Below are 15,799 nucleotides of genomic sequence, written 5' to 3'. Positions count from 1 at the left end.
TCACCTTTTTGAGATTCTGACAAAAGAAATTCCATAGTCCACATACCTCTCCAACTTATGTTAGCACAAAAAGTTATTCAGTACTTAACAAGAAATATGTGATTTGGGTCAAGTAATTTTAACTACATTTCATTACTTTATCTCCGTCTCAAAACCTAAAAACCAATATTTGAAACTGTACTCATTAAAAAGAAACATTTGTTTACTTTAAAAACTGTAATGAAAGTTTGTAATTGTAATTTCATAACTCTATTTTGCAAACAATGTGCGCAAATAAACGAGTATTGCCAAGAAAGTATATTAGTAGTGCAGTACGTTAAGCAATTAAAAAAAAATCCAGGTAGTGTCGAGGTTCTAAACAAAGATTTTCCGGAGTCAGCTTTCGACTTTTATTTAAAACTCCAGATACTCAAATGTCGAGTTCTCGGGACTATCTGCAAACGGATTAAGCACCCCGACGTACAATCTCTGCAACGAGGTGGAAACGTCTGTCTTAAGAGCTCAGTAGTCAGTCCCATAAAGTTTACTCGAATTGACAGCAACTCGCTATCAAGTTAGCCAGTTTGTATAAGTGTCGTGAAGTTTAGCCGACCGATCTGAAGACGGTCACGTCAGGAGACACACGCGGAGCACACACCTGCTCGGCCTGGGCACGCTGGCGCACCGTCTCGATGTAGTGCTGCACGGCCAGGTAGACGAACTTGTACTGCGCCTCCGTCTGCACCATGCCGGAGCGCTGCGCCCGCACCATCTGGATCGTCCGCTGGATGTCGATCTCGCAGTCCAGCCCTGCAGAGTGGCAAAAAGACACGCACCTCAACTCCGTAGAAATGAAAACATAAAATGAACTGTTCTTGTTATGTAATGTGAAAAAATTCCATTTCCACACATTCGTGAAAACACATCTGAAATTATGCGAGAGTCGTGTAAAGAAATATCATTTGGCCCTCTTCCCACTTCACAGTGGGGTCGGCCCTGTTACCACCCGTACCCCGATCTCTCCTTTCGGTTACCTGCTACACTATACCGTAGCTGTTCTTTTAATGTACTCGGAAAGTTTCACCCAGCTACTTTCCTCGTAAGTGACAACGTGTGAAGGTTACTTTCGCCCTCAAGTCTCGCCCACCGGTGCAGTTTGAAATGAAGGGAAGTGTGAGTTGTGTAAAAGTGGAGAAGAGAAAACAGACTGGTCTGAACAGAAAAATAGGCCAAGTGACGGAATGCACTACCCGCTCTATTTTTCCATCACCGTAACGGTCGAGATAAAAACGGGACCGGCAGTGCCAAAAGGAGACCAAAGTCGAAAGTAAGTACCGGAGAAGAGGTACGACGACGGACGAATGTACGGGAGGGAACAGTGAGAAAGTACGGTCGGAAATTTGGTAAAGAGAAGTGTGAGGCGACTGTGACACCATTTGCTCGTGCCTCTGTCCCACACGGGAGCAGAGTCGACACGGTTATTAACGAATTTGGCTGAATTAATTTGAGGGGAGACCAGATTCTATTCTCGTAACCACCCCGTGTACCCTCAGGACGGATTATATATACCTTCAACTGACTACACGTAGTGTTATCCGTGTGACAGTGAATTAAGGTTTTCTAAATGTTTGCGAATTACGTAAGTGAAGTGGGAGTTCGGTACCAGACCGGTAGTCGACTAGTGGGACGGAGGGAACCACCTACACACCGACCCCCGTAGTCGATCCCGAGGGAGGATCGGACGGCTCCCCGTCGTGGAAGTGGTGCTCCGACATGCGCGGTTATACGGGCCGGTCGTGAAGTTACGGCGACGACGAAGGATAACAGGAGAGTAGCGACAAGTGTAAGTATTGGAGGACGAGTAAAAAAGAAAGTGGAAAAATCAGAGTGACTGGGGACCGCATCATAAGACAGTGGGAGAAGTGGTATGGAGATTAGTGAAAGGTGAAGTCGTGGCAGATCGTAAGAAGCCTAGTACGGAGCGAGGACGCACCGCCAAAAAGCTACGAAACGTTATACCGAGCGTATTACGCTCCGGTACTCACGTACGCGTCGAGTACGAAGTAGGCGACGAAGGAAATACGGGTGACCGGGATAGATGCCCGTGAGATGAAATTTCAAGTAAGCAGAATACGACTTACAGGAATGGACAGAGTAAGGTAAGAGATCGTGAAAGAAAGAACGAAAGAGGAGCTCGTGCGAGAGAGCGTAGGAGATTGAGAACGTACGGGCACAGTGACAGAATGGGAGCTGGCAGGACACCGATACAGACCCACAGGAAGAAGAGTAGACAAACACGAAATGGGATTAAAATCAGTACTGGGGGAAGCTGTTGTGAGATGTAGCATGACCTCTTAGGTTTTCTCCACTCCTGCAGGATCTGAACCTCAAAGCCTGGTCATCAATTTCCTAAAGAAGTGTGACACAATTAAAAAACTAAAATTACAAAAAATTAAAAAAGGTTCAGCAAATTGCAAGATTTCCAAATGCTGTTACTCATTACACTGTACAGAAACAGTCACTAGTAGCTGAATGTGTAATGTAGAAGTGCAGAAATTGTGACATCCTCGCATAAATTCCCACTAGCAGCAACTTTTGTTCTCTTTTATTTATAAATTCTGTATTTAGTATGAAACAGAAATGTTAACAAACACATATTCAATAACAAGTTTCTCATAAAAGTAAAACATTTTACTTTTAACTACCAATTGCATGAGAATGTGGGTTTTCAAACTTGTATTTGGTACCGTGGCAATATTATGTAAAGAATAGATTGCTACTCGTCAAGAGAAAAAATGTGAAAAGTCAAACAGAAACTGAAATGCTTTTTCTTGTCTGGAGACTGAACAGTATTAATTATGCACACAATTTCTTTCAATTAACAATAAATCATTTCACAAGTGTGTGTCAGTTTTAATTTATTTTAATGTGATTGCTGACTGAAAATAAAAATCTGTTATTTATATTAAAAGATTACGATCCTATATTCGTTAATTAAACAATGGAAAATCCAGGATAGAATGTGAAAATATTTGAGAAAGAAAGTTGCTCCTGACCATATAGCGAAGAAGCCGAGTCGCACATAGGCACAACAAAAAGATTCTCACAATTCAGTACAGCCGATAGATACACAAAACAGAACAGAAAATTTACGTTCCTAGCTTTCGGGACTTTGTTCCTTCGTCAGGGAGGGGAGAGGGGAAAAAAGGGGGAAGAAGGAAAAGTGGGTAAGTGCTTTCATTTACTCACAACCCAGGTTATGAAGCAACAGGGGAAAGGTAAACAGGGAGGCTGGAAAAAATTTAAAAAATAAAAATAAAAAAAACCTCTGTCCATTTTTTTTTGCTAGCCTCCCTGTTTACCTTTCCACTGTTGCTTCATAACCTGCGTTGGGAGTAACTGAATCCACTTATCCACTTTCCCTTCTTCGCCTTTTTTCTCCTCTCTCCTCCCTGATAAAGAAACAAATTTCTGAAAGCTAGGAACGTAAATTTTCTGTTCTGTTTTGTGTTATCTATCGGCTGTACTGAGCTGAGGTAAGTACTGGCCAGCCCCTCTATCTCTTTGTCAGTATTTGTTTTACATCTTTATATGAGATTTTCCCTTAATGAGTTAGATTCTCACAATTTTTTTTTTTTTTTTTTTTTTTTGACAGTTCTGTTTTCTAGTGGTTTAGGAAATTGACGTCCAGACTCTGACCTTCAAATCTCGTAAGTACGAAGAAAATCAAAGGGGACCAATTTGTTAAGTCCACCTAATACATTTGTCCAAAGGGTGCACTTCTGCACAGGTAACAACACGAAGGACTGCCCCCATATTGTGGGGCAACTGCCCCACACGGGTGGACAACTATCCCCTACTGTAAGCCAACAGCCGCACACACTGTACTACATATTTCTGATAATTTTGCAGACAAAAGCACATCCGTCTGTCACTAGAGGCACGTGCCAATCCACCCTCTACCGCTTACGGAAGAACATTCCGAGAAGTGCGAGAACGCCAGCAGCATGCGGCACCGACCTTGGCGCTTGATCTGGTCGAGGATGATGTCGATGACGATGAAAGTGCCGGTGCGGCCGATGCCGGCGCTGCAGTGGACGAGGACGGGCCCCGCGGTCGGGCCGCAGCTCTCCTGCCGGGCGTTCACGTCGTGCAGGAAGTTGAGCACGCAGCCCGGGTCCGACGGCACGCCGTGGTCCGGCCACGCCTGCAACAGCGACGCGCGCCAATTAGAAACAAAATTGTATCCTACACTGCAGCACTTTGCTCAAAAATCTACTCTGGCCGTGTCTAGTTACAGTCGACTCACTCTTTAGACGACGGGTCGACGTATTCTGCAGTGCGAGAAATTGTCTACCTTTTGCGGTCGCCCGTTAACACTGCCGGTTTTTGTCTCGGGATCTTTGGCCAAAATCTGTTAAACGATTTCCTCAGCACAACTGGCCGGCCAGTCGAAAGTTGACTCGACACTGCCGGTGGCAGAGCGGAGTCGAGCTCGGGGCCGGAGGCCGTACGTACCTGTCGTGCCGACACCCGAGGGCCTCTCCCGGTGGTTACCGCCGCAGTTCTCCCCTCACTATCTGGGACAATTACTCGACGGAGCACAGGATCGGGGATCCGTTTACCTCGACGCTTTCCCCTCCCTCGTCAAAACTGTCGTTACGTTTACAAATTTCTAGTGCGTCCCCAAAGGAGAAATGTCAGATGCAGCCTTTCTGCCTTACATCCCCGATGTGGCCGATCGAACTCGACGTATACGCTCTAGAAAAATGACGCACGGAGAAGGAGCTGTGCAAATTGGTCGGAGACTAATATTCGTCCAGGTATCGACGGAAAATGCAAAACTGTAAACTTTGGCAGCTGACAGATGAGTACGTGATGCTGCACCACAATTTCACCGTGCAGTTAATAATGACGGTAAACAGAGGACGTGTCGATACCGCACGATAAAAGTGTTTGTGAATTTCACTCTGCGTACTCAGCTGGACAGTGACTACGCCTAGCAGAGAGGTGTGCGAACAATATACACAGATGTAAGCATTTGTGAGAGGACGAACAGTTACTGTCAAAAGTAGCCGGCTGCAATAATCGACAAACTGCTCGTCGGAATAGGAGCGGTGCCACTATCTGACGATTCTTGCAGCAACGGGTGAACCGTTCCCAAATACAGAGTCGAGAACGAAGCAGTCGACCTAGGGAGGCGACAAAATGTGAGGACTGAGCAGCTGTCACAGAGGCACTCGGAGCCCCGGATTCACCGCTATCATTGACACGACGTGCAACTGGCGATCCGAGTGGGCGCAAGGATCGTCAATAGGCGACTCGCGGAAGGGGGGCCGAGCTCGCGGCGCCTCTTACGCCGACTGACACTGACCTCCGTACGGCGACTAGCCTCTCTGTAGTGGTATCTGGCACGTCTGGCCCGGAATCTCACTGGCTGGCGCAGACTCGTCTCCAGTGAAGAGTTCCATTCCCGAGCGAGCTCCAGTGACCGGTGAAGACGCGTCCAGAGACGCCCAGGACTGCTGCCCGACAGCCGGGGGCCGACGGTCTGCGGTGCCGTTTCTTTTCGCAGCAGGACCACTTCGGTTCTCATCCGCGGCACCCTCGCAGCACGGCAGTATTCCCCGTTCTGTCGCCCTCCGTACCGAGCCGTCCCGGACCGACATTCGGGCAGGATAACACCCACACGTGATGGAAGTTTCTACCGTCTGTTTCTGTGCTCGTCAAAATGTCGGGAATACAGCAGCACACAAATGAGCTCCTCGCCCGGCCCACGGAGGCCCGAGCGATGCCACATCCTGCGGAAAGATTTATGTCGCAATCTCTGGACAGTCCACTGAAAGAGTATCGACGATCACAGACGGTACTGCAGGCCGGGACAGGTGGAGAAATCCACCTCGGCGGTGCACGTGTAGCGAGACACTCGCCACAGAATACAATCCACCGACATCCGGGTTCTCCCTGTGGGATCTGTCGTGCCCGTTCGTTCGGGAAGCCACAGAAATCCGGAAACCTAACAATAATTTTTCACACAAAAAAAGTAAGCCCTAAGGTGAACAGATCCCAGATTCTTGTCCTGCAGTGAATCACCACTGTGTATAGCAAGGGAGTACCACAGTGGCAAAGACCGGGCAAAAGCCCTCCGACATCGGTGTGACGGTGCGTATAGCCTCCAGCCGTGAGCTCGACTCCAGTTCGCAAGAGCAACGGATCGTCAACCTCTGACAGCCGACCACTTAGATTGGGAAAAAAAAAATCATAATACCTGGTAAATCACGAGACAAAAGCCAGCCGGCAATATTGCACAATGCATCTCAAATGGCACTATGAACACAGTCGTGATACAAATTTTTCTTGGGTACCATCTAATTTTGTACTGCTAAAAGTGACTGCAAAAATATTGTTTTTTTTCCCCTAACTTCAAATTTTTTCACAAGTTGCGACATTTCTAGGGGGGGGGGAAAAAAAACCACAGTGACCTGTATATGTAATAAGTTTCCTTTAATTTACGTCTACGGTCACAAATGTTTTGTTAGCAGATTACCGGTTTCAGTCTTTAATGACCATCATCAGATATGCAGAAAAAAAGGAAAACATAAATACACTCGCAAACTGTCTACAGCTCATGAACAATACATAGACCATAATGAAAAGTAGTACTGACAAAATCCAAATATGATACTTAAAAAACTTCATCGCACACCATTTCTTCACATTTACAAATTTATTAAATTAAGCGATTTTTTAAAAGAATTTAGCAGCTTTTATATAGTTAAAACAATTTAAAATGGAGGTTTAATGAATGTAGATGACGTCGGTAGCACTGCTGAAAAACATTTGCTGGCAAAAAAAAAAAAAAAAAAAGGGTCAACTCTATTTTTGTGTTCACAGATGGTGTTTTGTTTACTGCCAACCTAACCTCACTTTCCCATTTCCTGTACATGCGCTCAGTACAATGTCTAATCGTGGTTGTCAAAACACTGCTGACAGTATATTTGTTATATTTGTGGTGAATTTGCGATGATAAAACACCAAAGGAACATTAAAGACTTTGTGAAAAAGGTTTATCTATCATACTTTGGATCTAAACTTGGAGATTGATATAAATCTCTGGCACCGCTCAAGTACGTTATGTGTGCGCCGAACATCTGAGAAAATGGTCCAAAAAGGAGAAAAATGCCTTTACATTTGCTGTTCCTAAGATACGGAGGGAGCCAAGAAATCATTCCAACGATTGCTACTTTTGCAGTGTCGATATTACTGGTCATAATTCGAAATACAAGGAGGTAATAAGCTACCCTAACCTTCCGCCCGCCGTCCAACGGTGTAGATTTGTCGGTTCTTGAACCACCAGATGATTTAACTTCTATGCCAACAGAAGTATTTTCTGATGTATAATGTGATTTAGATGAACCAGATGATGGTGAATTCCATTGTAATACAGAAAGTCTAGAGCCCCAAATTGTTTACTCAGACCGAGCTTAACAATTTGGTTAGGGATCTGGACTTAACGAAAGGAAAAGCTGAATCGCTTGGCTCTAGATTAAAAGAAAAGAACTTATTGGCAGAGTTGGAACCAGCATATACATGTCTCGAAATAGAGAATAGCAATTTTACAAGTTTTTTCAACAAGAAAGAGATTTAGTGTATTGCTCGGACATTCCCGGTCTGATGAATGAGTTTGGTGTTGAATACAAAAAGGAAGACTGGAGGCTGTTTATAGATTCATCCAAAACTAGTTTAAGGGCTGTTTTATCACACAATGGTAACATGTATGCATCTATACCTGTTGGACATTCTGTACATATGAAAGAAAGCTATGAAAACCTAGAAGTATTGCTAAATAAAATTGGTTATTCTGCTCACGGTCGGATGATACTTGGCGATCTAAAAGTAACGTGCATTCTCCTCGGTCAGCAAGGTGGCTTTACCAAATTTTCACGTTTCTTGTGTGAATGGGACAGTAGGGATAGGGATACGGATAGGGATGAACAATGGTGCAGAAAGAACTGACCTGGGAGGGAGTCTTTAAAACCTCCTGAGAAGAACATTCTACACAAAAACATGGTAGATCCAAAAAACCTACTCCTACCACCTCTACACATAAAGTTAGGCCTAATGAAACAGTCTGTAAAGGGTTTGCCTAAAGACGGGCCACAATTTAAGTATATCTGCCAAAATTTTCCACACCTTTCAGAAGCTAAACGAAAAGAAGGCATCTTTGTCAGACCCGACATTACAAAATTTATGTTTGATGTTAATTTTGTATCCACAACGACCTTAAATGTGTAAGGAGCACGGGTATCATTAAAGCAAGTCGTTACAAAGTTCTTAGGACACGAAAAAACCCCAGAATACATTTCTATTATAGCTACAATGTTAAAGAAGTTTAAAACTTTAGGATGTTTCACGAGCTTGAAAGTTCAATTTCTGAACAGTCACCTCGATTACTTCTCGGACAATATGGGAGATGTTAGTGAGGAGCAAGGGGAGCATGTTCACCAGGACATCAAAGTGGTGGAAAAACGGTACCAAGGCTGCTGGAACACCGACACGATGGGGGACTACTGTCGCTCACTTCACTGAGAAATTCAGCAAGCGACTCATTGTAGAGAAAGCTACACAAGGAGCTTCAAAGAAAGAAGAGAAAGGAAATACAGACCAGTTCCAGCTGACAAGTGAAACCTCTATTAACACGTATCACTGTTTTAAGTAGCTCACTGTAAATACAAACCGTGCTTAAGCTGTAACAAAGTGTTTCATTAATTTCTCCATTTACCGTATAGCATAGGATTTTTATAACATATAATAAAATGCATACTGCTTGAAAACTTTGGGTGATACAAAAAAATTAAGGCTGGATTTGGATTCAGCTCACAAAAATGTGTAAAGATCAGAAAAAAAAACAAAAAAAAAAAAAAAAAAAAAAAAAACAAAATAAAAAAAAGGTTTAAAAAAATTCATTCGCCTATGTAATTGACGATAAGTGCTGGGGGATCTCACAGTAACCACTTTTGTTTCCTCTCTGCTGAGGTATTTTGACTGCAGTTGTTAAACTTCTATAATTTGTACGGAATAATATTCATATAATGAACATACTCTGAAATATTAAGTTCTTTAAAATTTGTGATTTATAAAACTCAATAAAATTAAATTCCAATGCTTGCTTAAAAACACAGAATCCCCTCAGACTTTATGAGCGTCCCCAAGATTCCCCAGATTTTTTCAGGTATAACATAATTTCCCGAGAATTCCACGTTTTCCATGAAATCACCACCCTGTACGGATTACTCAAAAATTTTGTGGTGCTTTTTGTGGTCTTTGTTGTATGTGGTTTGCACAACTTTATAATAATCCTTCACATTTTGTGCAAGCAGCAGTTGGAGTCAGTTATTTGTAGAAGAAGCTCATACACTTCTGCTCCTAATCAATTATCGTTTTGGAAATGATCTGCTTAATTTTCCGTTCCTACTACGCTCACACAATCGTCGTCACGTGCGTAGGCGATCGGTGACGGAGCGAGGTTATGAGCACTCTCAAGGCAGTCAGTAAAATGGAAAGAGACGTCAACTGTGAGGTTTCTGAGGCAGAAAGTTGAGGGACAGAATTCGGGAGGGGGGGTGAGGAAGAGGAAGACGGTGACGTCATCTGCTAACATCGGAGGCCATCCTCTTCTCACCTCAATAGTGCAAATCGCAGTAGAGCATTTTGTGTCTCCATAGTCTTTATTTTTAGTTTGCTTAATTTTTATGACACTCCTGTTTTTTTTTTTTTTTTTTCTCCATGGGACATCTTCTATTATAAAAAGGGAAAATATCTGGCAGCACTTTGAATGAATAAGTCAAAAATTTGTGAAATTCTGAGTCATTTAATTCCTTTGAGTTAAGGAGAATGGGCCTGCTTATTCAACATGCACATTCTCCTCGACCCCACACTAAAGAAGAAGAAGAAGGGGGGGGGGGGGGGGGGGGGGGGAGGGAGAGAGAGAGAGAGAGAGAGAGAGAGAGAGAGAGAGAGAGAGAGATAAGAAAAATCTGGCTCCAAATTAAATTTTTCGCAATATTTAAAATTCAGTAATTAGATGACGGGACAGTACATTTACATTAGAGACCAGACACACACAAGCACGTACCTGGAAGTGGTAGTGGTACACTTTACGCTCGTCGCCGACGGCCACCACGTGCTGACTCTGCTGCAGGCGCTGACCGCCGCCCCCGCCCCCACCAGACGAGCCGGAGTCGCTGCCGTCGCCGCCCCCGCCGCCATCCGGAGCCTGCGGGGGCGCCGGCTGGGGCTGCGGGGGCAGGCGCGACACCGCGAACTCGCGCAGCGTGTAGTCGGCCGTCGACGACTCCGACAGGTTGCGGACGCGCACGCGCCCAAAGTCCTTGCTCTGCCCCTCCTCTGGCCAGTAGCGGACGCACTTGTTCTGTGGACACGTGCAGATACGGTGAAATCTTATGCAGTGAAATCTTCCATATCTGAGCAACATACAGAGTGTACAAAACTGGCACGAGAATAATTTAAATGTTACTTTTCCTGCCCCATTCAAAAAGTGTTAGGTCAGTAGATAAGTTCGTAGCGTCTTTCCGTAAGTTTAATAAACACAACAGATACACATAAAAGAGACCTCACTCGTCAATAATACAGTCTGTCCATAACGTCCCTTTACAACTTCAAAATTTTATTACAACGGCAGTTGTTGAAATATTTTAACAAAATTTCTTTTACTGTAATCACTGTTTACTAAAGTTTTTATAGAAACTAAAGTTATTATACATACTGTGTCGATGGAAGGAACTGAACCTCTATAAAATGGGAACTCCTCGAGAGAAGGCACAATATGTGTCCCAGTTTAGAGAGACAAAATCATACGTTCAGACTCGGCGAAACTTCAGAAGGAAGTACGGAAGAGATCCACTGTCGTGCCCTTAAATCTGTGCACGGCAAAAAAATTTTATGGAGATGGACAGTTTCGGATAAAGGGTGGAGCGGGCGACCGAGAACATCAGAGTAAAATATTGATTGCGTTTTAAACGTCTCCACGTGTTCAGCTACGAAGTCCGTCCGCAGTGCTGCCAGACAGTTGCAACTACCACGTTCAACTGTGCATAGGGTCCTCCACAAGAACTTACGGTTGTAAGCTTCTGAAGTGCAACAGTCACAGACACTAGAGTCAAATCATGAGCCAAAACGGACAGAGTTTGCACTTGACACGCTGGGACGCACGTCGGAGGACGAAGCGTTCCTCGAGTGAGTCTGTTTCGGTGACGAGGCAACTTTTCACGTTTCTGGGACACTGAACAGACACAGTGTGAGAATCTGGGGATCTGAACACCCCCGTGTGACTAGGGAGCTTCACCGGGATAGTCCAAAAGTGAATGTGTGGTGTGGAATCGTGTGCAACCGAATAACTGGTCCATTTTTCTTCAACGAGTCCACAATCACTGCATACATTTATCTCGACCTTCTGACCGAATACGTAGCACCACAACTGACTGACTCACAACCGACTACCATTTTCCAGCAAGACGGTGCACCACCACGTCGGGGACTCGACGAAACATTTCCGGGCACACGGATCGGGAGGGATTGGCCAATTCCTCGGCCACCGTGTTTGCCAGATATCACTTCCTCGGACTTTTTTTACGGGGGCGTGTAAAAGATACCGTGTATCCGACACAGATACGGGACATTGCCGACTCGGAGCAAAGGATTCGTAATGCCACTGCCACCCGTGACGACAGTACGCTACAATGAAAATGGCAAGAAATCTAGAACCGTCTCGATGTGCTTCGTGCAACTAAAGGCGCCCATATAGAGGTCTATTACACACTATCAAAAAAACTTTTATAAACACTGATGACAATAAAAGAAATGTTGTTAAAATATTTCAACAACTGCCATTGTAATAAAAGTTTGAAGTTGTAAAAGGCTTTATGGACACCCCGTATATTTTCCTGCACTACTTACAACAGTCGGCCAACACTTCAAATTCCAAAACTATAAACCGTGTGTGTTCGAGGTGAAGAATTCGTCGAGCCACGTTCGGAGCACGTTTTCCTTCAGGTGACAGTTATACCTCAGGGAAGCAATTCTTAGTACACCACATGGCTGATGTTCCACCAGATGTACAACACTATTGCTCGTGGACGTGCACAGGTCTCTGTACGTGGAGTTGCCATCTTGTCGGGCCTCAGCCGTATGTTAGCACAAGGACACCATTTCTCATCTCCATAAACAATACAGGACAGGAATGATTGGAGGTGTTCACAAGACAACTGATGATGAGCAAGTACACACACACACACACACACACACACACACACACAATGACACACACACACACACACACACACACACACACACACACACAATGACTAGCAAATTTTTGTGATTTTAGCTCAAGAACACGTGGTACCCACACACTCCTCAATTTTCGAATCTTTGCCACTGTGTGCAAATGTCGCACCATGTGGAACGGTCACAGTTCGTCACATTTCTCTGTTCTCCAGTACACTGACGTAGAGCACTCCCAATTAATGCGTTCAAACGATACTCGTCAAACCCCGAAGGTCTTCCTCGGTGCAGAGAGTCACTAATGTCAAAGAAGTCCTCTTTAAAACCGGAAAACCATTTTCTTGCCGTGCTCTGTCCGATGGCGCCATCCCCGCACACGGTGCGTACGTTTCTGGCTGCCTCCGCTGCCATTACCCCTCTACTGAACTCGAACAAAACAATATGTCAAAAACGGTTCGATTTGTGGACTCGGCACTCCATTTTCTAGAATCCACAGCTCCACTGAGTATCTCCAAATCACATAGTGACAATATGTAAGCTCAAACAGCACCTGTGAACTTAAAAAAAAAACAACAACCCACAATCGACAAGCAAATCCGTAGTAACTGGAATGCCAACATGCAAAACAAAAACACTACAAACTTATGCACCGATCTAATAATAGTATTATGTCGACACATAATAAATGAAATGAACAGTCTAATGTCCACACACTATGGACTGAGGGTAAACAATAGGAAGAAGAAATTAATGAGGTGCACCAGAAATGGGATGGTGAAAAACATAACGTCAAAATTGGGGATCACAAAAAAGACGAAGTGAAGTTATTCTTGTACTTCGGAATAAAAATAACACGATGTACGAAGCAAAGAGTACTTAAAAAGCAGGACAGCACAGCCAGAGACTGTGTTCCTCAACAAAAGAAGTCTACTGGTACCAATCGTCAGCCTCAATTCGAGAAAGAAATTTCTGAGATTGTGCGTGTAGAGCAGAGCACTGTGACGAAGTGAATGACGGATTGTGGGAAAACGAGAAAAGAAGAGAATTTAAGTGTGTCAGGTGTGACGATACAGAAGGATTTTCTAAATTAAACGGACAAGAGGTTCTCCGCTGACCTGAGAAGGAGAGGAATGTGTGGAAGGAACCGAGAAGGAGAAGAGACAAGACGATAGGACACGTGTCAGGGTGTCTGGGACTGACTTCCACGGTACTGCTGGGAGCTGTAGAGGGTAATAACTGTAGGGGAAGAAAGAGATTGGAATACACGCAGCAAACAAATCGAGGACGTAGGTTGCAGGTGCTACTCTGAGATGAAGAGGTCGGCACAGTAGAGGAATTTGTGGTGGGCCGCATCAAACCAGTCACACGACTGATAAAACACACACACACACACACACACACACACACACACACACACACACACACAGAGAGAGAGAGAGAGAGAGAGAGAGAGAGAGAGAGAGAGAGAGAGAGAGAGAGAGAGAGAGAGAGAGAGAAGAGGGAAAGGGAGACAGGAATCGGTGAGGGATGGACGGGATCACACACAATTTGTTATTTAAATCGGCAATATTTTGTTCGGGTCAGAGTCGCCACAGCGAGTGGCCGGGCGGTGCGCACCTTGCCGCGCTCCACCTCCTTGGTCGTCATGACGATGACGCGCGTGTTCTCCTGCCACACCATCTCCCAGAAGTCGCCGGTCGTGGCCGGCAGGCAGCCCTGCGTCGCGATGTAGCACCGCCCGCACGCCGAGTCGCCCGCCTCGTCGTCCGGCTGCAACAGGTTCGCCGGGCTGCAGCGACTGGAACTCTCCGACCGAGTAAATCGCGTCTGCACACCCACACGTGCACACTTTTTGACCGGACGGACGTACCGTACGGTCACGACAGGAAAGAGATGTCCTTTAAGTATTTCGGGAAGCAATTATAAATGCTAACAGTAGCTCGTTTATTCTGAAATAGCAGAAAATCCGTAACGGTGTGGCTACCACACCCGCACGGACTGTCCCAGTCCGGTACCCTCCCTCACACAAACTTCACTTCACGCCTTCAGCCCGTCCCCCGTCAGTACTGCCGAAACTCTCCGACACTGGAATAGCACTCCAGTTTTGTACTTAATGGGGAAATCGTGCCCGTATCTCAGGTGTAGGTGATCAATTCGTCTGACGGAATAAAATTTCCCGGAGATGTACGAGTCTCGACTTTACCTTCGATAAGGATAGAAGCTCGAGTAACGAATTACAATTTGTGCTGTGGCGAGTACTCGAACCCGGACGGGTCGTGGCATTTCACCGCAGCTTGAAAGTAAAAGAATCTGATACGCAAAAAGAATTTTGGTGAATTGTGTCAGGACAAGTGGCTAGTGGATCAGCCACAGCTCTTAATGGCAGTTTGAACATTATTGTATCCCAGTTAAAAAGCAGATTTGAGTGTATGCATAATGTAAAGCATTTCTTAAAAATTACTTTCCCAGAATTTCTAAATTCTGTTTCTGATGAGGAGATTCACAATGCAGTAGTAATTCTTTAAAATTAGTATGAGGAGGATTAACCCAATGAATTCCCAGACCAGGTTAAAAAACCCTCATTAACGTCTATAGTTGACTTAGCACAATTATTAATAATAGAGAATTCAATATTGTCTTCTAGCATTCCAAGTTTATGCACAGTATTTTACCTGTCTAACTCTTCCTGCTACTGTTTCTTCTAAGTGAGGCTCATTTTCAAAGCTCAAGCCTAATAAACAACTACCTGCGGAATTCTGTGACACAGACAGACTTTGTGATCTCTGCCTCCTCAGTATCGAAAGTGGAAGGGCTAGATCGGCTGATGTCAGTGAAACAGTCAACAGTTTTGCATTGAAGAAAGCACACCGCACTGTTAGTTTCACTGGAGATCAAAGTGAGTACAATGAGTTTTTATAAGTACATCGAGCAACAGATGCCTATGCTTATTGATACTATTGATACTGAGCCTCAATCACTATAATGTATTTAATTTTAATAACATACACCAATACCAATAATTTTGTTTAATACTTTGAAAATAGTGATCAATAATCCCTTTGCTTATGCAATTATACAACACATTGCATTCAATTTCTATTTCACCCACAGTAATTAAAATTATCTTAGTTACTGCCACATTATATATTTTATTCTAAGGAGCCTGGATTTTTATTTTTGCACGTGGATCCATATCGCATATGGTAAGCCTGTGGATTAAGTGCAATGCTGAAACAAACAGATTTACGTATGAAAAGAAGAGGTGAAAGGTACAATCATACGACTCAATAGACTGACGAGAACAAAAGTGCGTAATCAAGTGTGGTAGCAATGAGAGAATAGCATAAGACAGAAAGGAAAGTCAGTGGAGGCATAGAAGCAGGGAAGGAGTGTGACAGAGAAAAGCGAAATGAAAGAAGTAATGAGGCAGGGAGAGAACAGAAATAAACAAGAGCAAGAGGGTGAGGTGAGGAAATATATGTGTGTGTGTGTGTGTGTGTGTGTGTGTGTGTGTGTG

General features: G+C 44.3%; 1 protein-coding gene across 1 annotated transcript in view; it reads right to left on the bottom strand.

The window, feature by feature from the left end:
* The window catches only part of LOC126108424 (tyrosine-protein phosphatase non-receptor type 11-like), a 249,182-nt gene that overhangs the window by 18,795 nt on the left and 214,588 nt on the right, over nucleotides 1–15,799 (bottom strand). Inside the window, exons 9-12 of the mRNA XM_049913636.1 lie at nucleotides 13,900–14,052; nucleotides 10,115–10,411; nucleotides 4,000–4,186; nucleotides 638–789 (exon numbers count right to left, since the gene is read on the bottom strand). Coding sequence (XP_049769593.1) covers nucleotides 638–789; nucleotides 4,000–4,186; nucleotides 10,115–10,411; nucleotides 13,900–14,052 — 789 coding nt within the window. The remainder of the gene's footprint in view (nucleotides 1–637; nucleotides 790–3,999; nucleotides 4,187–10,114; nucleotides 10,412–13,899; nucleotides 14,053–15,799) is intronic.

Source organism: Schistocerca cancellata, chromosome 11, assembly GCF_023864275.1.
Source record: "Schistocerca cancellata isolate TAMUIC-IGC-003103 chromosome 11, iqSchCanc2.1, whole genome shotgun sequence".
Taxonomy (NCBI): domain Eukaryota; kingdom Metazoa; phylum Arthropoda; class Insecta; order Orthoptera; family Acrididae; genus Schistocerca; species Schistocerca cancellata.
The sequence above is the reverse complement of the archived record's forward strand: the minus strand, read 5'-3'. Positions and strand labels throughout refer to the sequence as shown.